This window comes from Pollachius pollachius (genome assembly GCF_949987615.1).
Source record: "Pollachius pollachius genome assembly, chromosome: 19".
NCBI classification, from domain to species: Eukaryota; Metazoa; Chordata; class Actinopteri; order Gadiformes; family Gadidae; genus Pollachius; species Pollachius pollachius.
This window is the reverse complement of record NC_136952.1, coordinates 8,627,262-8,654,253: the sequence shown is the minus strand read 5'-3', so window position 1 is coordinate 8,654,253 and position 26,992 is coordinate 8,627,262. Positions and strand designations below refer to the sequence as shown.

General features: G+C 49.3%; 1 protein-coding gene across 2 annotated transcripts in view; it reads right to left on the bottom strand.

Moving 5' to 3' along the window:
- Positions 1-26,992, bottom strand: part of adkb (adenosine kinase b) — an 89,638-nt gene that overhangs the window by 50,336 nt on the left and 12,310 nt on the right. For both annotated transcript variants that reach the window (XM_079757396.1, XM_079757395.1), the window contains exons 4-5: positions 25,500-25,578; positions 881-1,053 (exon numbers count right to left, since the gene is read on the bottom strand). In XM_079757396.1, the coding sequence (XP_079613522.1) occupies positions 881-1,053; positions 25,500-25,578 (252 nt within the window). The remainder of the gene's footprint in view (positions 1-880; positions 1,054-25,499; positions 25,579-26,992) is intronic.

The following is a 26,992-nucleotide window of genomic DNA, read 5'->3' as shown; positions in this document are numbered from 1 at the left end:
TTAAACACCTGTAAGAAATATTATGGGAGCTCTTCTCTGGGCGCCCAGTGACTGACCTTTTCAGGTGTCAGAGCCCACATCAAACAAGCCGCGGCGCGAGACCATTCAGTGGGGCTGACTCCTCGGGCCCCCAGGGGGGAGGGGGGCGCCGGCGGGGGTGGGCGGGTGGAGTCGTGATGGAGGTGGGGGAGGGGGGGGTTCAGCCGGTTGAGTGACTGACACTTTCGGTAGGGGTGGGTGAAGGCCCGGTCAGAAGTTGAATGTTTACCGGAGGACTGTTCATTGATCGGCGACCGGTCCATCACGCCCACACACAAATGCCTTCTGATAGCGATGTGCGTACCTCTGTGTGTGTGTGTGTGTGTGTGTGTGTGTGTGTGTGTGTGTGTGTGTGTGTGTGTGTGTGTGTATAAGATTGGTGCTCACGGGCAGGTAGGGGCTATAGGGGGTTAGCATGAACTCTGACCATGGCTGTCTGTAACGTGCTGTTTTTGTTGCTAGCGTTAGCGAATCTCCTGCGATGCTTAAGTCAACACCCCCGCCAAGCCCCCCCACCTCCAGTCTATTTCTTTCCATCTTACAACTGAGCCGGGCTGACAGGGAGAAAACCGGGGGGGGGGGGGGGGGGGGGGGGTGTGTGAAAGCCCCGCCCCTCTTAACACAGAGACTGTTGACAGCTCACTGGGGCGGACTGAGCCAGGCCCTGGAACAACACGCTCAAGCCGTCTGATGGGTGCACCCGCGCTATGATGGCCCGGTCCAAAGGCCCTCCCGGGGTCAGAAGACCACGTCGGCTGAGAGGGGCAGCGGTCACGTTCCGGCCAGGGGTCAGGGGTCGGGGGTTCGGAGGGTAAGCAGTGGGTGGGGGGGGTGTGCTGACCTGTTGTCGCCGGTGATGCAGGCGGCGCAGGTCCCGGTGGGCTCGCTGTTCTGCTCGTAGTAGTGGGCGTCGACGTGGGCCTCCCGCGCCTTCTGTTTCAGGATCTCCCCGAAGCGGTCCTCGCCGATGCAGCCGAAGAAGGTGCCCACCTTGTGGGGCTCCTGGAGCATCCACTGGGGGGGCAGGAAGGGAGAGAGGGGTCAGCAAGTGGTCCTCAGGGGATGCTCTCGTTCACCTAGGGGTGGGCGGTGTCATGGTGTTGCTGGTTGTCAATCAATATGAAATTTGGATTGTGAAACAGTTTTACAGTGAAATGTTAGATCGATAATATAGAGGATAACTAGAATATTATCCATAATGTCAAATATTATCCAGCTAATCGAGAATATGCATGTGTTTTCAAACCCACACGCAAATACAATTGTATGGATAATACTATATTTTTTGTTCTATTTTATCTGTAGGTCTATATATAGCTTCATATAGCTATATATAAATCGGGATGCTCTTTCACACACACATTTGATCATTGTACTACTAAACCTCCCAAAAGCCTCCCACACCACTAAAGGAGGAGCCAGGAGAGTCCACCCCCACCTCCACCTCCACCACCAGCACCACCACCACCACCACCACCACCACCACCCCCGCACTCCACAGAGACGCCTTTCAAACCCTGCGCTCCTTCCTGCCTGTGTGCTAAAAACAGCCCCATCTCCTTATTTACACAAAGCCCATTAATGTCAAGGCTCTGTCCATACTAAGGCAAACACCGGCACTCTCTAAAAGCCTTGTGTACCTGTTGTCCATAAGGAGACACCGCCAGCACCACTAACACCAACACCACCTTCACCTCCTCATCCGCCCCAACAAACCCCCACCCCCACCCCTGGTGATCTCTGGCCATTTCCTGTTTTCTAGCAGTTGCCTGGCGTGCTGTGTGTGCTGTGTGTGTTGCTGCTGCTGTTGTTTTTCTTCCTGGGTTGATGACAGGGACTGCTCGGATTCACCTGCACTCAGGTTTAACCTCCAAAGATTTATTGATGTGCGCTCTGCAATGTTTGCTCATTTTATTGCAGCCTCCTGTTTTGTTGCTGACGGGGGCCCCCGGTGAATGAGATGTTGCTGCTTTCTGGGATGACCTGTATATGTGTGAAATTAATCATTTCGCACAACCAAATAGTGTCTCGGCAGGGTGGGGGGAATGCATTTTCATCATCCGTGCAGAGAAGCTCCCAGCTGATCTTTTTTTGGGCTCTTTCCAGTCTCTCTGCGCAACTAGTTCAGATGTACATTATGAAGAAAGAGGGAATATTGAAGAAAAAGAAATAAAGTACAAAAAGATATCATGGTGGCTTTTTTGGATTCTTTGAACCAGATCCCAGGTGTTCAGGAAGGGGGGAGAGGGGGTTGAGCCTGAGCAATTAATACGCCGGTGAAACCAATGTAGTTGTTTGTTTCTTTAAAACCTCCCCACTGAAATGAACATGTGCGACCGGCCACGGCCCGTCTCCATCCAGCGACAATTCATCCATTCATTCGGCAGCCATCTTCCTGCACACACACACGCCTGCTGAAAACACACACACACACACACACACACACACACACACACACAGTACACAAATATAATATAAAATATAGACACGCAGACGCACAGATCTACAGTGAAAGCCGACAGAAGTGGTACCCCCCTGCGGGAGGCTGCTCATCAAGGTCAGTGGCTGGGGTCCACGTCAGGTCCGATCTGGTTCTCCCCTAGCAACGATGAGCTCCCCACCACAAGGTTAGGAGCTGGGGGCTGTAAATAATGACAAGGCAGCAGCCTCTCCACTTCTCTACCTCTCAGGTGGAGATAGTGAGGGGCTTCTGTCTCCCCCCCCCCCCGCTCCAACTCACATCCATGATCCCTTCCCCAGAAATAAACCCCCTGGTGACAGCATGGTGAATCAGTCTCTCTCTCTCTCTCTCGCTCTCTCTCTCTCTCTCATTAACATACACACAGACTTGCACAGACGCACACAGACACACGCTTGGTTGCCCGACGCGCCCACGCATGGAGACGCACAGAGGGGCTGAGACACTCTGACACACTCACGTCATCCACACGACTCACACACGCTTTCCCCCAGCCCCCCGCCCCCCCCCCCGACACAAATAAACACAGAATCACACGAGCTCTCCCCCCCCCCCCGACACAAATAAACACAAAAAATGTGCGTGCAGCCATGCGCGTGTGTTATATACAATTATGTGTTTGTTTATTTATTTTGTGTTTATCACACGCACCCACACACACACACAAACACACCCCTTCACTACAACACACACATACACAAACACACACACACACCCCTTCACTATCAGCATATAAAAACAAATGTGTTATCCGTTTTCATTGCTATTAATTTTACTGCCGTTGTGGGACTGCAGTGTGATGGATCCCTTGATTTGACTCCCTGGCAGCCCGCAGACAACTACACCCCCCCCGCCAAACCCCAACCCCTCTGCCCCCAGATAAGGAGGAATAATAACTCCATCATGACAAAAGCACTTTCCGCTGGGGTCACGGCAGGGTTGACCGGCCTAGCGCTGGGTATTCATGCTTAGTCACATCCCAATTACGCCACTGTGGCAGCAGCAGAGGCAGGGATCGGCAAATGCACATCAAGGCGCTTCATTACGGCGGGGCCGCTCCACTGAAATTAAGCAGCAGATGAGACAGAGAGAGCCCCAGCCCCAGGCGGCCTGTTAGAGAGAGAGAGGCAATGTACGAGAGAGAGAGGCACCATACGGTAGAGAGAGAGAGGCAACGTACGACAGAGAGGCGCCATACAATAGAGAGAGGAAACGTACAAGATAGAGAGGCATCGTGCGGTAGAGAGAGTGAGGAAACGTACGAGAAAGAGAGGCAACGTACGAGAGAGAGGCGCCATACAATAGAGAGAGGAAACGTACGAGATAGAGAGGCATCGTGCGGTAGAGAGAGTGAGGAAACGTACGAGAAAGAGAGGCAACGTACGAGAGAGGCGCGCCATACAATAGAGAGAGAGAGGAAACGTGAGAGGAAACGTACGAGAAAGAGAGGCAACGTACGAGAGAGAAGCAACGTACGAGAGAGAGAAAGAGCGAATAGAGAGAAAGGGAAAAAGGAGGGAGATAGATGATGCCACTAAGGGATAGTGAGAAATAGGAGCTGAAATAACATTTCTTTCCCCCCCAGATCTTTTTTTCTGCAAGGTGCCGGGAGCATGCATCGCACACTGCAGAGTGCTGCTGTATACTTACTTAACTAGGGAGAACGCCAGTCCCCACAGATTAATAACTTCCCATGATACACCACAGGGACATATCTCTAGGTAGAGGCGGACGTGGAGGGAAACCCAATACAAACACCGACTAGAGTGTGTGTGTGTGTGTAGAGAGCAGGGGGAGTAGGACAGGAAGGGGCAAAGAGGCTTGCTCGCTGAAGGCACTGCGATAATAAAGTATACATTATGTTAAGTGGGGAATAAGTCTGCCATCTCTTTCAGTTAGGCCCCCCATTTCCCCAAACAGTCTCCCCCCTCTTCCCCAGCACCTCCCCCCACGACCACCAAAAGTGCGGCATCCCCCCCATCGGAAAGCTTATTAATTATGATGTCTCGTGGTCTCCTAAGTGGGGCCCCGGCGCGCAGGAGGGGCCCCTGGGCTGGGCTGCTCCACGGCCCAGCAGCTGCCACTCTTCACTACGGAAACGACGGACGCCGCCGCCGCCGCCGCCGCTACCCGGCTCGTGCGGTAAACTTCCTTGAGAGCAATTACGATCGCCCAGATGAGGATGAGGCCGTGCGGCTGTGTGTCTGGAGACTGGGGGGAGCCCAAACAGACGCCGCTTAACCCCCCCTGGAACGTCACGGGGTCCCTGTTTGCTCTCGACTCCATCTCGCCCTCCACATCAACAGCGCTATCCCTGCTTTAGATTATTGAAGCGGTAATGGGGGGGGCGGGGGCGTGTGTGTGTAGGTGTGTGTGTGTGTGTGTGTGTGTTCGCAGGATCCGACTTGGATATTCCTCCAGTAAAAAAACGGCGTCTTCTCTCTAGCGTCCCTCAGGTCAATGCATTCGCTCGAGAGTCGAGGGCAATCATTTTGCGGCGCCGTTAATGATGCAATTCCAATGCAATTCAGACCGACTGAAGAGATGCCGTGCGCGGTGTGCCCTGCATTCAGCGCGCCAAGAATGGGAAGGCGGTGGTGTTGGGATACTGGAGGTGGGTGGGGTGGGGGTTTGGGGTGGGTGGGGGAGAGAGAGGCTGTTGATAGATGATGCAGCGCGTTATCCTACGGCTCCACTACTACAACCACCCCCCTCCTTTCCCAGCTCCGCAGGGCCTTTCTGCGCCTTGCTGGGAGCCAGCCCCGCCATTCTGCCTCCCGCCCACGGGAGGCCGGCGGCGCGCGGTGCTCCAGTGTTGGCGCCGCCGGTGCCTCTAAAGAGTGCATCACAGGAGCGCCGCGGGGACCGCGCCACCTCCAGTGAAACGCGGCTGGGCAGTGTGTTTACCGAGCGAAGCCATGGCGGTGACCGATTCGAGACCGCCGGATGCAAAAAAACAAGCCCCGGAACCGGAGAGACACAGACACGAACATGAGTATGCGTTGCACCGAAGGTGGCGCCTGTTTTGACGTCTGTTTACGTTTGTAAGACCGTTTACCTTAGGACGAAGACAGAAGATAGCCGGGGGGAGGAGGGGATTGTGCGCCTCCAGCGACACAGTTCTCCTCTGGAGCAGAGGAATATGGCCATGCCTGACGATGTCACCGTTAATTATAGGCTTATCAGCCCAGGCGCAAATTCAATAGCACTATTTATAGAGGACTAGAATAGCAGAGGGCGAGGGCACTTGGCCCCGGGCTGGGCCAGTTGTCAGTTCCTCTGTGCTGCTGCCCACTGCCTGGGCAGCATCTCCTCCAAAATATAGGACCTATGTTCCTTTAGCTCTTCACTGCCGTTAAAAACAGCAATCAAACAATTCTACCGGTACTTGTCATGGCGAGTCCTTTTATAGGTGGTGGAGGTGGTGGTGGTGGTGGTGGTGGTGGTGGTGGTGGTGGTGGTGGTGGTGGTGGCGGCGGGTGGGTGTGTGGGGCGGGGACAGGAGGGGGGGGGGGGGGGTTGACACCAAGAGCATGGACATTGATGAGGTCTGGCAGCTTCCATTAAATCACTCTTTCCTGTAAAAGTGTCAGCCATCAGAGCAAGCGGCCGAGGATTTTTCACTCAATCAGGTAACACACTACACACTCCAACCCCTTGCCGGCCCTCCATCCTTCAACACACACACTCACCCGCCCACACACACACACACACACACACACACACACACGGCTCCGTCCTCGGCCTCTTTAGGGCACACCCTTCTCCCCCCTGCCCCGAGGCTTCTGGTCAATAAGTCCTATCAGTTCAATTTCATGCACAGTTAGCCACGTTGGGGTTGCATATGTTGTTGCTGCCGCTGATGTTGTTGTTGCTGTTGTTGTTTTTCTGTCTCCCTCTCTCCCCCTTGGAGGTTTGATAAGTGGGGTGGGGACCTGGAGTGGAGTTAAATGTTGTAGTGGGGAGGAAAGAGAGGGAGAGGAGAGAGGAGGAGAGAGAGGGAGCTAGAGAGAGAGGGGGCTAGCCAGATTTGTTTTAGCTCTGCTTACCGCCATGGCTACCTGCCAAGCCATTAACAAGTGTCTCATCTCCATGCGGTGGCGCTAGCTAAGAGGGTGAAACAAAGGGAGGGCTGTAAATGATCAACGCGATAATGAGCCTTTTATCAGTCGAAAAAAGGCACGGCAAAGCGCTCTATCCCCCACGTCATTTTTTCTTTTTGTCTTTTTAGATCATGGAAACATATTCTCCGCCCCGCAATCAACCCTCAAAAGGTTCAATCAACACGAGAAAGGTTCATGAATGGAAGAATGTAATCCAAGGCCTGTGGCCCTGCTGATCAACAACATCACTCGCATGTGGGTGTACCGCAAATACACTTGATACCAAACTGAAAATTCTGCCCTTGTAAACATCGTCTATTGTTTCCACAATGTCAATCGTCGCACTCCAGTCCAACATAGCATCCCGCTGTCACACATTATTATCAACTACACACGTTCTGCTGAATAAGACAACGTTTCTCACAACCAAAGGGGAGGCACAGCCAGGCCACCAAGGGAAGAACGGATAACACTAGATATGAAAAACACGAGCATTTACATGCTTGTATGATTTTTCCCCCTGCACGCCTTGAGTATGTGTCGTGTACGTGCGTGTCCCAGACAAGGTGATGAGGTGGTGGTGTCAGTGGTGGAGGGGGCGGTGAGAGCTGACAGCTCCCAGGAACAGGACCCAGATGACCCCCCCCCTCCCCCCCCCCCCCCCCCCCCCCGGGGCATTAAGCATCAAACCCGGGGTGAAGTGCAGACACACTCCATGGGCTCCGATATTTAACTCAACAATTGCAGTGCCCCCCTCCTCCCAGCTATCAAAGAGGTGAGTTCAGCGGCGCACGCTACGCGACACGCAGCCTCCAGCACCACCCCCAGACTCCACCCCCACACAACACCTTCCGCCACAGCAGCAGCAGCATCGCGCTGCATAGGAATCAGGCATGTGGCGCTATCGCCAGGCGCCAAACTTTTTTTCTAAAAAGGACACCTGATTATTTGTTTCACTCCCTCCGTCTCCCTCTCTCGCTCTCTCTCCATCTCACACCTAGTTTTATTTTTTCTACATTTCTCACCTTCTTTGTTAAACACACAGCCTTGATTTGGTTTCTGTTGCCCGGGAGGGCTGAATTATTTACAGGATAAACAAGGTGATGTTGTCTCAGTCAGTCGTAGCCAAAGTCCCCCACCGCTACAATAGAGGCAGGCACTTTTAGCTGGCAGGCTCGAGGCGCTGAGCTACGATGCGGCACTGGGGTGAGGCTTTGCGTTGCGGGGCTCTCGGTCTGATATCCTGGGCTCTCTGTGTGTGTTGTGAAGGTTAGTGGGGGACCCAGCGGTTCACGTGAAGGGGAAAATGCCTTCCAGCTACATTCATGGGCTGGGACTCCCTGGCAGCGAGGCTTTTCCTCCTCGTTCGCTGAGTAATAAATAGGAGCAATAAAAATGAAAGCCCGGAAACACAAACACAAACTTCGCAAACAAATCTTGGCTATATGCATCAAGGCCTGACATAAAATGACCTACAACGGCATCAAGTGTCATATAACATAGTAACAAATGAGCTAGTAAGCCAGTGAGCAGATAAGTAAAATAAGTAACGGTTGTACATTTTCCTTTTTGACAAGCCAATCATTTTTGGGGACTGAAAAACTGAAATCAAAGTGTTGGGATTGGTAATCACTGACCAGAAAATGGCATTAATGCAGTCTTCCGTGGACACACTAGTTGTGGACAGGAAGGCTCTTAATGGAAAGGTCCCTAATCCTGCCAACGGAATGTCATCCAGTCACTGTCACCAGCGCCAGGTGGAATGGTGGGTTGCGACCTCCCACAATGCACCTGAGCAGCGCTTTGATCTGGGACAGGAGGCAGTGGTCCGCTCTGGATGTGGTGACAGCAGCAGGTGATCTGTGTGCTTTTAGTCGTGATTTGACACATGGCAAGTGACAGCCAACACTGAGGGTTCAGGAAAGGACTAAATCAAACAAGGTGGTGGCGTGTGGCTGAATAAATGAAATCCCTTCAAACGCGGTGGAGAGGTGCGCTTTAATAAGCGTTGGACTGTACTGGTATGAGTGATTTTGTTTCAATCGGCCCCCATATTGTATTTAGGTTTTGGCCACGCCGGGCTTAGATTATCTAGTGCCGACACAATGATCCTAATCCTCCCCAGAATACATCGATACACCCAAAAGCACTTTTATACAGCTTAGCAAAGATTATATTGTATGTAGGTCTCGGTGAGTAAGGAGCTTACATTATTGAGCAGGCAAAAAAATAAAAAATGAGTAGCTTTCGTTTTCAAGGGAAAAAAAAAAAAAAAAAGTGTTTAAGACGAAGTATAACTACAAGCAATTGTTTGGCCATCGCCTTTATTGGAGTGATGTGTGTGTGTGTGGGGGGGGGGGGGGTGAGTCAGATTCGAGGCCCCTGCCCTGTGTGTCAGTGTACTAACGCTCTTTGTAAGAGAGTTCATCTGACGGCGTCACAATAGGAGGATATGATTTGACCTGTCCGTCAGTAACGGAAAACGAAATTCCTGATGTCTTCACACACTGTAGCAGGAACCCACTTATCAGATTACTCACGCCTTTGTGTCTCCAGTGCTGCCGCTGCAGGCAGACGGGGGCTTTTCCCTAATGTTGCATGTTGGAAAATATCCGCGATGAGCGCTTTTCTTGTCGACACTGGTGTGTGAAGAAGGCGGGTGTGTGTGTGTGTGTGTGTGCGGATCCGGTGGCCGAGTTGCTGCCCAGGTAAGCAGAAAATGGCTCTTAACTCAGGCCTGACCTTGAGGGAGGAGGTCATTCAATCAGCCGGCTGCACAGCGAAGGCCCCATCATCGCACTAATAGACTGGATCCTCCTCTCGGCCCAGATCATGGACGATGCACGGACGGTTGCCTCCTGCCTGGCAAGTTAAAGGGGTAATTTGTTCAATAAGTGTGACTCAGAAAATAAGCCATGACAAAAAAAGAAAAAAGGACCTCCACTGCTGGTTGAAAGGATTGGGCTTATTCGGCGCTCTGCACATCTAATTAGATTTTCTGATTATAGACCCAACACAATTGGATGAGGCCACATAAAGAAAGCACAGTTAAAATGCAAGACTGCACAGACCGTTCCCGCCGTCTGATTGCCAAGAACTAAAAATCTGGCAGCGTCTTTACTCCACTGCGTAGCTCGGGGAAGAGTGTGAGGCAACCGCTTTGAACTTTGAGGCTGTGCCATCAAATTTCTCCTTATCAACTGGCAGCTTAAACAAGTCATGCTATTTTTCTGACAGCTTACACGGAGACGGAGTCGAGAGTAAGCCGCATCACTCATAACTATCGGCCACTGCCGTGCATTGAGACAAACATCTGTGGACGCGTCCCTGGGAGTAATGGCTCAGATAACCTTCCAGATACCTTTCAGATACCTTTGGCTGGCGCTATGCGCCAGGACACTCTAAGGCTGTTATGCCTCATAAATTCTCCACAAACACACCCCCATCATAAATAATGTGCAACGATGAAAAATAAGGCACTTATTACCCAAACCGTAAAGAAAGCTATGGCCATCACAATATTGATAAGCAGAATAATGAAAGGATACAACATTACGGGAATTAAAATGGTGTGCCTCAAAATAGACGACAGCGGAAAAGGCAGACAGTGGGCAATATATTTCCCACTCTCAGCCAAAGCATGATTTGAGAAGGAACACTGTCATAAATAACCGCACTTCAGGCTAGCTAATAAAAGTCGTTTATATCTGTGCGATACCGCCGTCTGCACACGGCAGATGCCGGGGCCATCAAACGCTGCCTAATACATAGTAAACTAAAAGGCTAATAATATCTTAGTCCTATTTGAGATAACAAAGGAAGGCGGGGCCCTTGCGGGGCTGGCTCTCCACCACTTTCAGGGAGAGCACGGGTCTTTCATTCAGCGTTACCGCATGATCCGGGAATGTAATCCCATCCGGCAGACAGGTACCATGGCATGGCTCTGTCCCCCCACAGGTGTAAACATTCTGCCGATGAAGCGGTGAGAAGAGAGGAGAGTGTTCGGTGTTTGATAGGGAGCCGTTTCCAGGACCAGATGCTCCAAGGCCCGGTCTATGAGAGCTTGGGCAAAGATCAGTGGAGTTCCTTGAGAGTCAGGATATAAATCCCGGTCGCCGCTATAAATCAACTCTCAATTTTCATCCCCTTGCCTCTCGCCTTCCTGCGGATCTCTGTAATAACAATGTCACTGGGGCTCGCCTGGTTGTCATTAGGGCTCTGGAACCGATCCATGCTAATGATTTGGTACTGTATTCAGTGGGTTTGAGTATTCCAAAAAGAAACGGAGAGGGATATCGCTGGGCTGTTTAATGCTTTACAGGTTAAGGAGAAATACAAAGGTCCGTTGCAGATGCACTTCATATATCAAAACATCTCTCCGAAGGGATCCCGCCTGCCAGAAATAACACCCAGTGTGCCAATAAAGTTAATATGCTCCAACTCTGTGGCTGCGGTATTTTGCCTTTCGAGACAGTTATGTTGCATGGCTGGAGAGCGAGGACAATGCACTCCAGTTAAATCTGTCTGGAGGACAAAAAAACTTTTATTTAGATATTGTTCTCTGCACCAATGGGACTTACCCCTTGTCAAAAAAACTGAATTTAATCTCAGTCTATTTTGCATGCATTTCCCTCCATAAAATTCCAGTCCCATAATAATAATAAAAAAAGTATTAACAAAAAGTTTGAGCTTGAGCCAGGGCTGCTTCACCTGACTCCCACATTTACTGGAATCGTCGCATAGCCCCGACGGCAGGCTTTTTCGGATCCCATATATCCACAGTATCGCCATAAACCCAAATCATATATTGGTCTCACAAGGTGAAAAAACACATTTTAATTCCAGCGAAACCAAAAGCCCAAAGTGGCGCACAGGGAGGGAGAATCTAGTCACAGGGGCCGTTTAAAGAGACGCATTCTGGGGTGAAGCCTGCTTTACTTACAGAGGGAAAAAAGTAAACCAATTTCAGCAGTTATCCACACTCCTCTGCACTGTTGGCTTTGGCACCGAAGGTTCAATGAGTTTTTTTAGTCAACACTACAGAGTGGTGCTCTGTGCCTATAGGAATCTGCACTGACAGAAGGCTTTCAGAGAAGAACCAAGGTCAATGCTACAATAACACGCCGCAGATATCTTTTCAGCGCCAGGGGGATGTTGTGTGTCTCTTTCACACCCTTGAAAATAAAAACCAATGAGCACAGCCAGCTACCAAGTTAAATATACTCGGCTCTGCTGTGCACCGCCTGCAAGACAACACCAGGAACCGGTGAGCAGAGCTTCACCTCCCGACGCAATACATAGTGAAGACCCCCTCTGCGTGTTGAACCGGGAACCACATCAGGGTAATCTGTTCCACCCCTTACAATATCACGACATAGTGAAACGATGGCTGGAATCCCTATTCCTGCATCTTTGATACAGCCGGCTTTAGCCAAGATCTGTGTTTTAGAGTTACACAAGAATATGCTAGATATGCCACCGACTTTATTGGCACTGGCAGTGTGAACGTATAGCTCACGCGGCCACCTTATTATGGAGAGTCAACTATTCCTCATACGCTGGGTGCACTCCAAATCATGCATCCGAGTTGGTGTGTATGTCTCGACGTAAAGAAGAGGTTTAATCGTTAATGATGGGAAACTCCAGACAGGGTTTGCTCTAAAAGGTTGTCAGAGAAATTGCTAACAGCTGCTAGCCGCAGGAATTCAGAAGTGCAACACAAGCACTTTGTGATTGGCATAAGGAAGCTACACCCACTTAGTAATAACATGGTACTGGTTGGTGAGGTGCCATATGGAGCCGTGCCAATGTAGACATGGTCGACTGATCGGATCATTTTGAACATACGAACATCAAGCCTGAAAAGTATACCATGATTTGCCCGAGGCACCGTCTATTCAGACATCTATGGAAATGACATGTTAGATTTATAGGATACACACCTCTATTATGTTCTGTGTTCATCATCATAAAACCTACATGTTGTATTCTCTACATATGCCTTCGCACCATTACAGTGTCATAATAGTTATTACTCAAGAAATGAAATCGGATTAATACAACCATGTAATTGTACAATTTTATTGCAGCATCATATTTCCGCAAAACAAAAGAATAAAAATATATTCTTATTTTCCAAATCAACCAAAAGGGTCAGTCCAGTTCGAACACAAACAAAACATGTACTGTATATGCCGCGGCAAAAACCATCACAAAAACATAAATCAGTGGATTGACTGTGCTGCTGATCCGACGCACCTGCATGGCTCCGTGTGTAATAACCCCCCCCCCCCCCCCCCCCCCCCCCCCCCTTCTGCTGTGCAGGTGTTTGCCCATATTTACACTAGCCCAATTTCCCGCACTTACACGCCACGTTATGTTTCCCGCTGCAACCCCTATTTCCTCGGCTGCTTTCTCCCGGCCCACGGTATGTCCTCACCGAGCCTCCTGCCCAGATCCAATCCCCTGCAAGATTCATTTTCATTACCCAAGCCAATTTCCCAAGCTCGGGAACCTTGGCTTATGGATTTTCCCTGACTCGCAGACCCCCCACCCCCCTCCCCCCCGGGCACAGGGGGTTATTTCTCAGGTACCTCAGCAGTCAATCCTGTCATACACCAGCCTGCTGTAAACAATAACCCGATCGCTATAAACAGAAACCTTCGTAAAGCCGATCATTCGCTATTTGGCCGGGGTGATGGCGAGCGCAAATCCCGCCTGCCGTAGTACAACTCTGTCGTCAGCAGACTGCTGGCAGGAAGCGGCGCTCTACGATGTGTGTAATGCTAATGGAAAAACAGGAGAAAGGTAGCATTACTGACGAGTGACTCATTCCGATTCCGCCACGCTTACCGTTGAGACCTTTCGGACGGTTTTGGTGCGACCCATTGTATCACAAGAACCAGCAGTTAATTTATTGACCTCTCCAACCTTTCCCCGGTATGCAACCTCTACTCTCAGAGACGCTTATTATCCCGCTCTGCCCAGTCGCCCGTGGCAACGGAGTAGGTAGGCAGCTCCGACAGAAAGGGCGGACAGGAGGGCGGGTGTCTGTCGGCTCGCTTTGGGGTTTTTTTTGACGCCGAGGCGACCGACTTGATCAATTATCGAGCGGCCGATTGTCTTTAATTAGGAGGGTTTAAGTGTGGAGTTAGCCCGGCCGGGAAGGCAGGAGAGCTCGGCGTGTAAAGCAACCTCATTACACCGCAGTGATTCTCCTCCCAGGAGCTGTGATCCATGCAGTGTTTACACCATACATTTGTTTCTGTGGTAACATATCGAGTGGAGGAATGGCTCGGTGACAGGCATGTTTTTTTTCTCTCCCTCCCCTCTCCTCCCCACCCCACCCACTCTCCCGTTCTTGCTCTTGTCCTTACTCTCTATTTTCTTTCTATCGCTCTGCCTCCCACTCACTGCTGAAGAGGCTGTCACACTGGTTCGCCTTTTGTCTGGAGAGTTAGCACAATGTGTCCTAGTTAAAGCCTGGCACAATTAGACAATTATGTTGGAAGGATCTGTCATTAATTCCTTTGTGGTGGACCGTTTCTCACCACAAAGGCTTCTGAGGGTTATCTTTTTTTCTCTTTTTTCCGCACAGCTCCGTGTCAGCTCTCCCCGGTCCCACGTGTAACATTATCAACAGAACGTATTAACTGCCAATACGCATTGTGGCCTGCCCCTGCTGCCCAGTGACAGGCCTCGGGTAAAATCAGCTGCTCTCTCAAGGCTCAGTTATGGTTCCACGTTGACGCAACGCAATGACCACGCAGGTCGTCAACCTGCGTCGGGTTTTAGTGAGCGGACCAATCCCAGCCCTTGCTGCTGCGTTGCCTCGAAGTACGGTTACACTTTTTGGGAGGCGCATGTCAAGCCCTTGCCGTGTGCGCAAGGAGAGTCCGCAAGGACGGTCCACAAGGATGTATTGGGTCCGTAAACCCCCTTGCGTTGCGTCGACGTGGAACCAATCAGCCCTTAAGTCTGCACAAATAACAAACATGAAGCTTGAGGCTGTTTAGCACGGCTGTGAACTACACTGTGAAAACCAAAGCTCCATGGTTAATGGTTAATGCATTTGTCTACAGAGACGTTGCTGAAACATGCCCAAGTCTGGATTGAACCAAGTTTTCACCTGCAGGGCACGTTGGCCGTTTTTTGGGGGGAGGGAAGCTTGGCATCCATCTTAACAAGGCACAACACAGCTGATAAAACAGCACATAATTACTCCACAGCAGACTCTCGAATCGTTTCTAAACAGATTCTAAAAAAAAAAAAGTTTCCCCACTTTAATGAAGACATAATTAGGAAATAATAAAATACACGGTGCAGGCAGACAAGCTGTCTTACGGGTGGTCAAATAGCAGTGGGCCAGTTTGGTAATAGCTTTGCAGGAGCAGTGGGATTACTAGTGCCTATTTGCCAAACTCACTCAAATAATGGTTTGAAAAATAACTTTGGAGTGTGCCTTTAAGGCTGGTACACTCAGCAGCTTGCGAATGTCTTGTCACGTCAAGGGGCACTTGTTTCACAATTACACTCAATAGCTCTGCCTGACAGAGACGTGGGAAGAGAATCTCACAGTGGAACTCAAATCTTATTAGAGCGGTGATCTAATCAGCCGTGAATTCATAGGAGGAGATGGGAATGCAGGGGGAAAATCACCGCTGAGAATTCTGTACAATTATCAAAAATCTCACAGCGGTACATTAAAAATTCTAATTAGGACGTATTATCTTAATTGCTGAGGAGATGCAAATCAAAACAAGGTTAACGCCGCTCCCTTAACACGCGCGGGAACATTTGGTGGGAACCTCTTCAATATGCAGCGAATCAGCTTGACTTGTTCCGACACGAGGGGCTGTCATTTCGTAATTCCTTCCCCCTCCGAGGGCCAATGATCCTAACTAGGAGCGGTGGCGGTGACAGCGGAGAACGCAGTGTAACGCTGGGATGAGAACAAACCTCTAATTGATCCACACTCGTTTTCTTTTGTTGTTGATCATCGCTTCCGATGGCACATGGGGCGGCCATCTTCTGAGAGTGTACCTCTCGGCCCCGGAAGAGAGAGAGGGGGAATTGTAGGGAGTCGTCGCAGAGAATCACAATCAGAGCACTTAGTGGGAAATAAAAAAAAAAGGGGAATCAAAAAATTGTAACTCCCATGGTACACACACCAAAAATGCTTCCAATAAATTGTATGTGTCAGGTGTGCACTCTAACTCTGCCGACATAAGACAGCTGGGTGACAGCAGGCACAAGGGGTACCGGTGACAGCAGAAAGAACATGTCTTTGAACATGGATTTATGAGCAGCCCCGAAGCCCAACGACGATCCATCAGTGCAGCGATGGCAATGGATGTGGTCATGTTTGGGGGACACACACACACACAGACACACAGACACACACACACACACACACAAAGAGATATGTCAGGAAACAGGCAAGTTATGAGTAATTTGCTTCCGTTTGAGAAAAATAAAGAAGTACCTTGCCACCCACAATGCCAAATGCCAACCCAGATGAGCCTCCTAATTGTGTTTGCCGTAAGGTTCCCGGGCGAATTACGGTATTTGAGGTTTTAAAACCAAGAACCGCTATCTTAAAGTCATCAGACTTGTCATACAATAAGTCAACACAAAAAACATTGTGTTAGTTAAAAATAAATATAAACGTTCTCGTAAATGGAGTAATTCCCAAATTCTCGGAAATAAAACACAAACACACACACACGCACACACACACACACACACACACACACACACACACACACACACACACTTCTGGGAAAAGCACATTTAAATAAATGAATGGGCTGCTCTTTGGCTGGGCGCTTGCAGTCCTTACCAGCCAACAGTTGCGATCACCCCTGCGAGGGAGGCAAAAAGCTGCGCTGGGATCACTTTACAATTCTCAGGGGCTCAAATAACCCGATCTTGAACTGATCCCAAGCACTGATCCCGCAGTATTGGGTTAGGGACGTGTGAAGGGGCCTGTTGAATGAGCTTGTTGGATATCAACAGCCCCACTCCGTGTTGCCCATACCCAGCAGATTGTTTGACTCGATTAGGCAACGCCTGGTGGTGGTCTTCCCCACACCATGCCCTCCAGACACTGGTATGAGCATGTCGGAGGAGGGGGGGTGGTTCACCGAGTCTCAAGGTGGAGCCCATTACCCTGAGTGAGTGCACTGTAAGTTAATAGGATTTGCTCCCGATCAAGAGACTGAGCTATTTCCTGAGGCTGTTACAGGCCGAAGCACAAAAATAAATGTTCCTTTATTCAACACTATTAACCAACCTGCAGCAACCCCCCCCAACACGTCCACCACCATCCATTCCCCTAACTACTCCCCCCCCCATGTCTGGCTGTCTGTTATTACTGCAGGACTTTGCACCCCCCCTCCCTGACACTAGCACCAGCACCACACCAACCCCAGCCTTCTTTTATTATTTTTTTTAACAGCCAGTAAAAAGTAAAAGGTTGGCAATTTTTGTCTAAAGGAGCCATTTGTTCAGGTGAAAGCGGAACCTGCACGGTAAGCAGAGGCAGGGATGCGGTGGGACAGGGGGAATCCAGATTAATCATGTGGACTGTACGGCGGGGGGATAATCACCAAAGAGTAATTGCCAAGAGTCTCTGTGTAATGTATCCCCCCCCCCCCACCCCCCACCCTTATCCCGACACCCCATCGCCCACCATAACCCCTAGAAACTTGGTCGCTGCGAGGGACGATAATGGAGTATCGGGGATCATATGAAAATGTTTGCTGCCCCAACCTTTAGCCCAGAGCTTAACCCCGACCTCGGAGAGTAATTACAGAGTTAATTGCCAGCTGATCCGGAGGGTGAGACACCACCGGGCGCGCGCCGCAGTTATCAATTGGGCTTAAGGACCTCCCTCCGAGGTGCAATGGACGACGGTGCCGACTGCCTAATGCAATTTAAACAGAGGACAATCAGTATTAGGCTAAGGGGCGCCAGGCGTTTGCCATTAACGACGGTCCGTCTTTCCCCCGGCGGTCCTGAAGAGTCCCAAAAAGAACTTAAGAGAGGAAATAAAAAGATTGGTAATAACAGAGAGGCCATTTAATAAGCCAGGCCTGGCCGCAAGAACCAATCACAGCCTGCTTTGGGAAAAAAATAAAATAAATCAGGGATGTGAATCCGCCGGGACCTCGCGATAACATATTACGTTTTTTGAGTGCCGATACGGTATGTATTTTAATTCTGCATACATTGCGATTCCGTAATAGTGGCGACACAATTTTGACATTTCTTTGTGCGATTTTCTCTTATGTGCGGTCAACCTCTGGGTATAGCATTAGGGTCGGGTTCTACAGGGCCGTCGGTGTCCACCATTGTTGTTTATGTCAATGTGTCCGAACTGGACACAACATAGTTAATGCCAATCAACTATGAAAAAAAACAGGACAGCACCCTCTGTAGGACGGTACGGGGGTAGGCTTTGCTCAGGAGGTAGAGCGGGAAGGTCGCTAGTTCGATTCCCCGGCTCGACCTAGCTTGTGCCGAGGTGTCCCTGAGCAAGATACCATCCCTAACTGTTCCCGAGCTGTTGGCGAGCTGGCTGGCGCCTTGCATAGTGGACTCCGCTGTCGGCGTCCCTTTGGATTATAGCATCTGCCAAATGCCCTTAATCTAAAAAGGTACCATTAATGTGTTTACAATAGGTTTACATTTCTTTCATACATGTTTCTGTCAGAAAACACGATTTTGGGGTCAACGTGATGTTACTTCAGGTTGTGCTGCGAAGGAAAGAATCCCGATACTCTCATGACTCGATTGTTTCCCCCCCTCTGCGGCTCGTCATCAGACGTCTTTGAGCTAAGTCAGAGAGCCACAGCGGCCGCCACGTGCCCCTGGTGGGTGCTGCTCGGAATAATCTCGGGAGTCGTCGTTAATGATGCAATTTATATGTGAGGGGGACCTGTATTTGGCAGGCCCTTTCTGCCGGAGCGGGACCGCACCACCCAGTGAGCTCCCAGCCACCCCCCTGCTGCAGGGAGGGGGCGGAGTGGGAGGAGGATGTCAGGGCTCGCAGTGAGAAGAGGAAGCGAGCGCTACACTGATAAGCTCCATTACTATTAGTGTCTGTCTGTCACCTGCTGTGCGTCATCCAGCCCTCTGTGTCTCTTGCCCACCCTGCTCTGTCGCCCACCCTCCCTCCCTCCCTCCCTCCTACCCTCCGCCATCCCTCAACTCCACCCTTACGCCCGTGCCCACCCCCCCCCCCCGCAGGTTGTTTTTCCTGAGGCTCATCACTTCAAATCTTAGCCTCACCCTCCCCACGTTCTCCTACGCCGTCATGGATAATCGGCTGCGTCTAGGCGTGCTCCGCTGACAAATTAGCAGCGAGCGTTTAAAATAGCATGCTTAGCATCAGCCGTGCGCTAGCGAGGGCAGATGAAACACCGGCGACACGTTGCTCGAGGTGAGGTCCCTTTACAGACACCACCTTAAACAATACGCGCAGGATTACCAGCGGATGATCACACAGTGTTCCCAAATAAAGACAAAAGCCTATTTTGGCATGTCCTTTGTGATGTGGCACAATAGCAGAGCTAAACTCAGGAACTTGGAAGAAATGAACAGTAATTGTGGGCTGTTCTGTATTTTCTTTAAAACCTTTTTACCCAAACCAAAATATTTAAAGCTGTTTTTCTTTGTTGCTACGCAACACTTCAACCACAAGAGCAGGAGCATGCTGAGAATGTGCCAGATAAATACTGCAGCTATAGTCATCCTGTGGGGTGGAGAGATGTTTCTCTGTGTGTGTGTGTGTTGGGGAGGGGGGGGCACAAGCGAGGGGGGGGGCAAGCATTCAATAATCAAAAAGGATATGTAGGGCCGTCGCGTACAAACGCACATCATCTTTATATTCATCGCTTGCTTGACCCAAGCCAACAGATCGTTTCCGCCCGATGGCTCATTTAGCGAGCCCATTGTGTCTGCAAAAGCCATTCCACAGCCGCAAGAAAACGTCTTGTTTTCCTTCCCCCCCCTCCACCACCCTCCCATCGCTGCTCATTGTCCTAAAAGTGCCCGTGCCTAAATTCAGAACAGAGCAAACGTGGAGAGCATCCCAAGTGCGATACATCGCTCCGTAATTTGACACAGGAATGCCGCCAGATATGGGCACGGCTGTCTGTATCGCCGATCCTTTGAAATGTTGTGCTCAGAACCCAGACAGGGGTGGGGGTGGGGGGGGGGGGGGGGGGGGTGGGGGCGGGACAACTGTGGAACCGTCCAAACAAAAGCAAGCTGGGTCCAATGGTAACGCATTATTTTTTTCTTCTCTTCCCCCCCCCCCCCCCCACTCACTGCCTCTGAGCCGAGACGTATTAAGGAAGGAAGGACACGTTATGCAAGGCCTCACTTCTAATTCCAAGGCCAGCCTCTAAGGCCAGATGATGCGCGTTGAGCGTGCGGGATCTCCCGAGCGCCTCCATGCTAATCAACACGCTTTCCACTGCATGCTTATGAGCTACATTCTGGTCCCCACGCCTTCCCTTTGGCAGCCTAAATGAACTAGCAAATTAGCTTCAACACACGCCGTAATATGTCACCAATACAACCCAACCCCCCCAGCCCGGTTTAAGTGGGCGGGGGAGAAATTCAATTAGAAGTCGAAATGTTCACATGAGATATACTCTATGACTTTAGAAATATTTTAGGAGAGAAAACATACCAACAGAGCACTCTGGGTAATCTAACGTTTATGCGATGAGAAAATACCTGCCATACAACCTTCCTCCTCATCACTGTCTTTGACATCCCAAGACTATACCGGTATTACCTCTTACAAAGTCACGATACAAAAAAAGGGCTGCAAAAACAATCTGTGTGCGCAAACTGTGTGTGTGTGTGTGTGCTTGTATTTGGCATAGATCTCTCCACTTCATCATGGAGTAAATGGCAACGCGAGGCGTGAGCTGAGGCTTCACAGCTGCCTCATGGCGGGTGACATTGAAGCTGTTCCACTGAGCACATCGCTCATCAAAGTGAATGAGCCGTTGCTTTCTTCCAGCGCTTGTGATCGGAGAAAATGTATAACAATCAAAACGAGACAAAAAAAAGGGCAGGAGGGAGGGCTAGCCGGAGTGTATCTTGATGCCGCTCACACATTCAAGACACCTTACTTCCAAAATCTTCAAAAAAAAGGAACTGGTCTCTCCCACGGGAACACATGAATTAGGAGGGCGTCCTACAACACTGTGGTTAGGACGGGGGAACGGGGTCAGGCTAGGTACCCCCCCTGAGGTGGTCTTTGGGCTCGGACGCGGACGGCGGCAACACGGGTTAACCTGTGTTTAAACAATCGGAAGAGGCCTCGCTTGAACAACTAAAAGGATGTACTTGAAAGGCTCATTTTCCGCAGCGAGAAACTCAAAGGCTTGCAGGGGTTCAGGTTATTCTTCTGAATCATTCATTAGCATGCTCATTTCATTGAGATATGCACCCCCGCTCTGGTATGGGCAACACACAAACTGCGGCTTTTCAGATGAGCCGATAAATAAACCATGAAAGCATGTAAACTCTTGTGTAGCTGTCACGTATTAATCCATCCATAGCGTTGCCTCGAGCACACCTTGAATACACTTTAAAAAGGCGGGGGGGTTGCTATAACGCATTTGCCTAAACACTGATCATAGAGTGATAATAAATTAATGCAATCAACAGTGAGCCGTGATTTCTTTCCATTTTATACATTAGCTTGTGCAATCTCCCGACACAAAAGAAACAACGGCACACAGACACACACACATAGCTGGTGCACAGTGTCTCTCCTGTCTTTGTAATCTATCCTTCATTCCTTAAGTGGTTACAGACATGGGCATTTTTTTTTTCTAACTTTGGGTCTATTAAAAAAGAAAAAAAATCCAGGCGGAAAAGTTGCTTTTTTTTTATTGATTTAACACAAACGAGCTGTAAAGCCAAACATTAGGTCATGGAATATTTTTCACCCCAAGAAGTAAGTCAATGCCTTGAAATGAGACATCAAACCCCATTTTAAGGAACTCAACATAATACGAGGGCCTTTCACAGTCAAATAGTGCAAAGGGACTTTTTTCGGTGATTTTCCCCCTCTTTATGTTTTTTCACATCCAACCGTTCTGTGCACATGCGTTTCCAATTAAGCACTCAGAGCTCACATCCAAGCCTTGGGCCCCATTCACCCCGTACCAGAATTGACAAAGGTCTTAGGGAAATGTTAAACAGGCACCATAACAGTAAGGGAAGATTTTTCAAACCCTTTACATTCTAAACAATAATTAAGACATGGCGATGCAGGCAACCAAACCCCACAGACAATCTAAATAAAGAATCGAGAACACACTTCATCACAACTCCTTTTGTTCCGAGTTCACAGCTAGTGCATCTACACAGAACAATTTGTCCTTTGTGTTACTGGGGGGGGGGGGGGGGGGGGGGAATAAAAAGACAACATTTGCACTGCAAAGAAAGGAAAACATTTAATGCTGTCGATTTGTGTGCAATGTAATGAAAACGTTTACATGAAGCATGCTATTTGCATTTCGAGCATATTGCCCGTTTCCTGGTAGCCTCGGTAGCAGCAGAAGCAGTAGCAACAACTCCCTGGGAGCAGGTCTATGCTAACACACTTCACTCTGACGCCCCTTAAGAGCTGTTCCCACACTTTGATGTTCTGTCTTCATAAACTGACTTGTGTTTCTCAACACAGCCCCTCAGTAATCTCACACCCCCGCAACCCCCCCAAACCACCCCTCCTCAAACGCCACGGATGCTTTGCACCGTTTCAAATCCAGTCACAATTCCAGCGTAGCGACCGTTTTCTATTCATCCCTCAGCTTCAGGATTAAAAAATGGAAACATGAAAAACAGGATTCATAGCTGATGTGCGGAGGCCTCAGATGTATGGGGCTTCCTCCTTCGGTTTGTGAGGCGTAAGAGTCCGGCTCGTACCAGCAGGTGAAGGTACCTGCAGGACCATTCCTCGACCAGTCCATTCAAAATCGTGGCGTTGTTGTCGTTGTCGTTGTTGTTGTTGTTTGGAGCCTCCAACAAGCCAAGCCACTTCCACCTTACCAGCGTCATGTAAAGAATCAGAGCAGAGCGCCCAGCATGCGTGCGCCCACAGAGCACGCATGCTAGCATCGCAACCTGGCAGGGTTGTCAGAAGAGTGATCCCGATAAGATCTAGGGCTTTCTGAAGGAGCAGCGGTGCACGGGGGGGGGGGGGGGGGGAGAGTACAAACGTGTTGACATATCTACCGTGGGACATCTCGTACGTCTACTATGCATGATGGGCTTTTTTTGGTATTTTGGGGGAGCTCTTAATATGGAGAGGTTGTAGCGACTGCTGCTGGTGCTGCTACCACGCAGATGGATAAGAGGAGCCGCTGCTTAAGATAGCACTGACAGCGAGCAATTGATGACGAACAAACAGTGCGGTAAATGATCTCAATCAAAGCAACCGGGGCAGAGATAGCAGTTAGCGGAAAACAATACTTATCCGGCTAAGCCTGGCTTGAGCCCCTTCTTGTGTTACCAAATCCAATTACCATTGATCCATGCATCCTGTTAAGAGGTGGGATTTTCCTTGCCAACGCAGAAACTTAAAACTTGCATGTTATGGGAGTGTTTAGCCCGTTACGCCTCTCGCTCCCGCAAGGCAGGGGTTGGGGTTCTGGAGAAAAGGGTCATTGATTTCTCCCACCTCTCGCCCCCCCCCCCCTGGCCAGCCCCACTCCAGACCGTGGGTTTCCCCCCGCCGTGTGCAGAGAACCTGGGCTAACGCCACTGAACGTTTCTCCCCTCTCTTGCAGTGGCGCTCCTGTGCAGACTGGCCCCTGGATCGAGCATCTCATTTAGTCCCCTGTGCCCTTTGATGTGGAATCGGCTCCGCGGTGAATATCGCTCGTGTTTGAAGGTGCGGCAGCCACAATGCAGCCAGGTTTGAAGTTCCACATATTGCAGGATGCAACAATGCGATAATCTAGGGAGCTAGTTGATGCATAATGCATTTTCTTTCTCTCTTAAAAGAGCGCCGTAAACCTGAAAGCGGAAAGGTGAAGAAGGCACCGCTGCGAGGTATATTGACAAAAAAGATTGCAAGAGAGACGTTTGGGTGCAGGAAGAAAAGGGAAACACGCTAATCCGATGCAGAGCGTTTCAGAATCTGTTGCACACATCTCTCCAGAGGGTGAGAGTAACCAAATAAGCAGGGGGGGGGGGCAATGTATCAGACTAGATGCTGCCATGGCATCACGACACCCGTTGGGTTGAGTGAGAGCTCCTCAAAAGGGCACCGGCCGGGGAACACAAAAGGTTTTGCCATCAGTACCAAGAGAAAAAAAACTCTCCTTTTTCCATCTGATTTTGTTAAAACCGTTGAAACAGTTGCCTCGGTGACCTCCGATATGAAACAGAAAACCCCGACACTAAGTGCTGTGTCTTAAGTGCAAAACAATATGGCTGCATCCCTAGGACGACAAAAGGAAGGAAGTCATCTGAAGAAAATTTGGCACGCAATTGAAATGGAGTAAGAGAGCATTCAACTGTTCAATCCACATTTACACGGAGCCCCGTGTCTGGAAAAGTTTGGATAGGCGGTCCATACATAAAAAATTCAGTTGGCAACTAATAACTCGGAGCGGGTTTTATGCAAACACTTCTGATCTTTATAATTAAACAGTGTTTGCATGGCGGAGCATGGCTCTGGATCTCTTTTTGGAGGATGTTTACTGTCTTAAAGCATGCCGATGCGGTTCGCCCCGTCTTCCTATCCCCGCTCCACTCATAACCAACACACACACACACACACACACACACACACACACACACACACACACACACACACACACACACACACACACACACACACACACACACACACACACACACACACGAAAAGGCTGGCAAAGACACCAGCCTGTCAATTAGCTTCTGCACTCACTCTTCCTTGGAAGGAAATTCTTTTTCAGCTTGATGCTCCTTTGTTTAATGTGCATAAACCAAATCCTTATCAGTGGCTAATCACAGCGTGTCCAATTTACACACTTATTGCTGCCAGCATTAAGAAAAAGAATGATGCAGTATCATCTTGTTGAGTTTAGATTGCCATTTCAGATTTGTGCAATCAATTTATTTTTATTTTTTCGGATACTGCGTCAGAGTGAGGGGAACATCACCATTTGTTCTATATAATTTGTTGTGACACGTTAATTGCCTCTACTTGTAATTCTCCCTAATTGATGTTTGACACATCTCAGGAAATTAGGCCAACCAGATAACATTGAAAATATTAAGAATTCATCCCCTGGCGTTCCTTTCCATGACAGGTCTGATGAATTCACTCTTTCAACGGCAGTCTAAAACTGTAATACGTCAATGTTCCGTACAGCTATGTTCTGTATTCCCAGAGATGCCTGGCGGAAGCTCCTTGAGTTATTCAGGAGAGAGAAGAATGACTGTCTGCACACTCAACGGCTTCACCGCCTTGCTTAAACCCCGTAAACCACTGAGGGAACAGAAAATTCAACACCCGGAGATGGACATTGGACCAGGGCCTCTGCCGACCCCGGAGAAGGCTTGTCCAGTCTCCCCCAAAATGCAGATGTTTATACATTATCATACATCAACAACTCATTCACAAATGTTATACTATTTTATACAGTATGAGTGTATTAAGGTCGTAAATTCAAATAAGATCCTCAGGGCCTCTACTGATCCCCGGAGAGGGCTTGTCCAGCCCCTCCGAAATGCAGATGTTCACACATTATCATACATCAACAACTCATTCACAAATGTATGTAGTACTTTATACAAGGGTATTAAGAGTCGTACATTCAAATCAGATCCTCGGGGCGTTGAAGACTAACCTGTGCGATTTTCACCGAGTTCTGGGTTGCGCCTCCCGCATGATATTCGACGTGGCTTTTCTTGACAATTTCTTCAAACCTGTAAAAGAGGCAAGACATGAGATGGGAGACAACTCATTTTGGGCCCCCGCCAAAGTAAGTCTTTTTTGGTCGAGGTGAAGAAAAAACATTTTCTCCTTGACGAAAATACGGAAGACTTTCCAAAGCAACACTCTAGATCACAGAGGAGAGGGGCGAATCTGTCATCCTTTCACCTGAAAAAGCGGCACAACACCCAAAGGTAACAACACTGTCAATACGAGGTCAATGCACAGTCAACGGCGCGTCCCGCTGTGGACTAATGATAATATTTGCACGGCTCTAATAATTTCATTAGATCTGGGCTTAACAACAATGGCCTTAAAAGAGGAGACGCGGGGAAATAATCTAGTGAGGGGGAAAAGATAGTGAACCTGGAAGGAGCTACTCCTGTACAGTATGCGGTGATCCAACATCAATAGGGGCATCGATTATGGATAAGGTAATCACACTGGTTGTAACACTTCAGCTTTATTGCTTGTCAAAGGGGAAGCAATATACAAGCCCTCTAGTGTACAAAATGACTAAGGAGGTATGGATTTTTAACCAGTATATATATCCAGTAGCTCATTGTTTTTTTAATACTACCGCTACAAAATATAAATGCCATACACCATCTTTCCATGTACGCATGCTCGTACACACAGAGGAAACACTGGAGTTGGTTAAGGGAATACCGCAAATGTGGCAGGAGTTTAAAAAGAGGCCTAAATGTCAGCTTGATAAAAGTGAAAAGAAAAAACTGGGAACATTTTGCCACATGGTTGCAGTTAACCCATATTAAAGCAAGATGAATAGCCAGTGAATTTCAACGGTTCCCTCAAATGTCACTCACTAAAAAGGTAACGGCACTGTAATCATTTTGACGGCATGGGAAACTTTTCATCTTCCATTTCATAGCAAGCGCTTTGGAATGACTTCCTATCTACACTTGAGAGATTAAGAATCAATAGCGAGCACAGTTTATTTTGGAGAAGGGTGGGGGGGGACACATCTAAATAAACAGCGTCTACAACCAAACCAACCTAGGCTAAACAACACGAGCGCGGAAAAACAAGAGTTGATCAATCAATGCCACAGAAGAACGGAAAAACACGTTCGGGTTTCCAAACGAGATCGGTGGAATTCGGTACAATACACGTGCTTGTCCCCACAATGTATGCATCTCTCCTCCGCACACCATCACACACCTTGGCGGTCACAAGCTCTCCGTGAGTCGGGTTAATGCGACGGAGCCAACGCCACGGGAGCGTTTTTCTTGGCGGGCGGGAAGTGGCATTGAGTAGGGGTTGGGGGGGAACATGAATAATGCGAATTCTAGTGCACGGCTCACGCAGGCAGGCTCCCGGAGGTGCAGCTAGGCGTCGACACGAAGGGCTGAGGAAATTGACCCTCTGCTCGTCAAGTTGATGTGC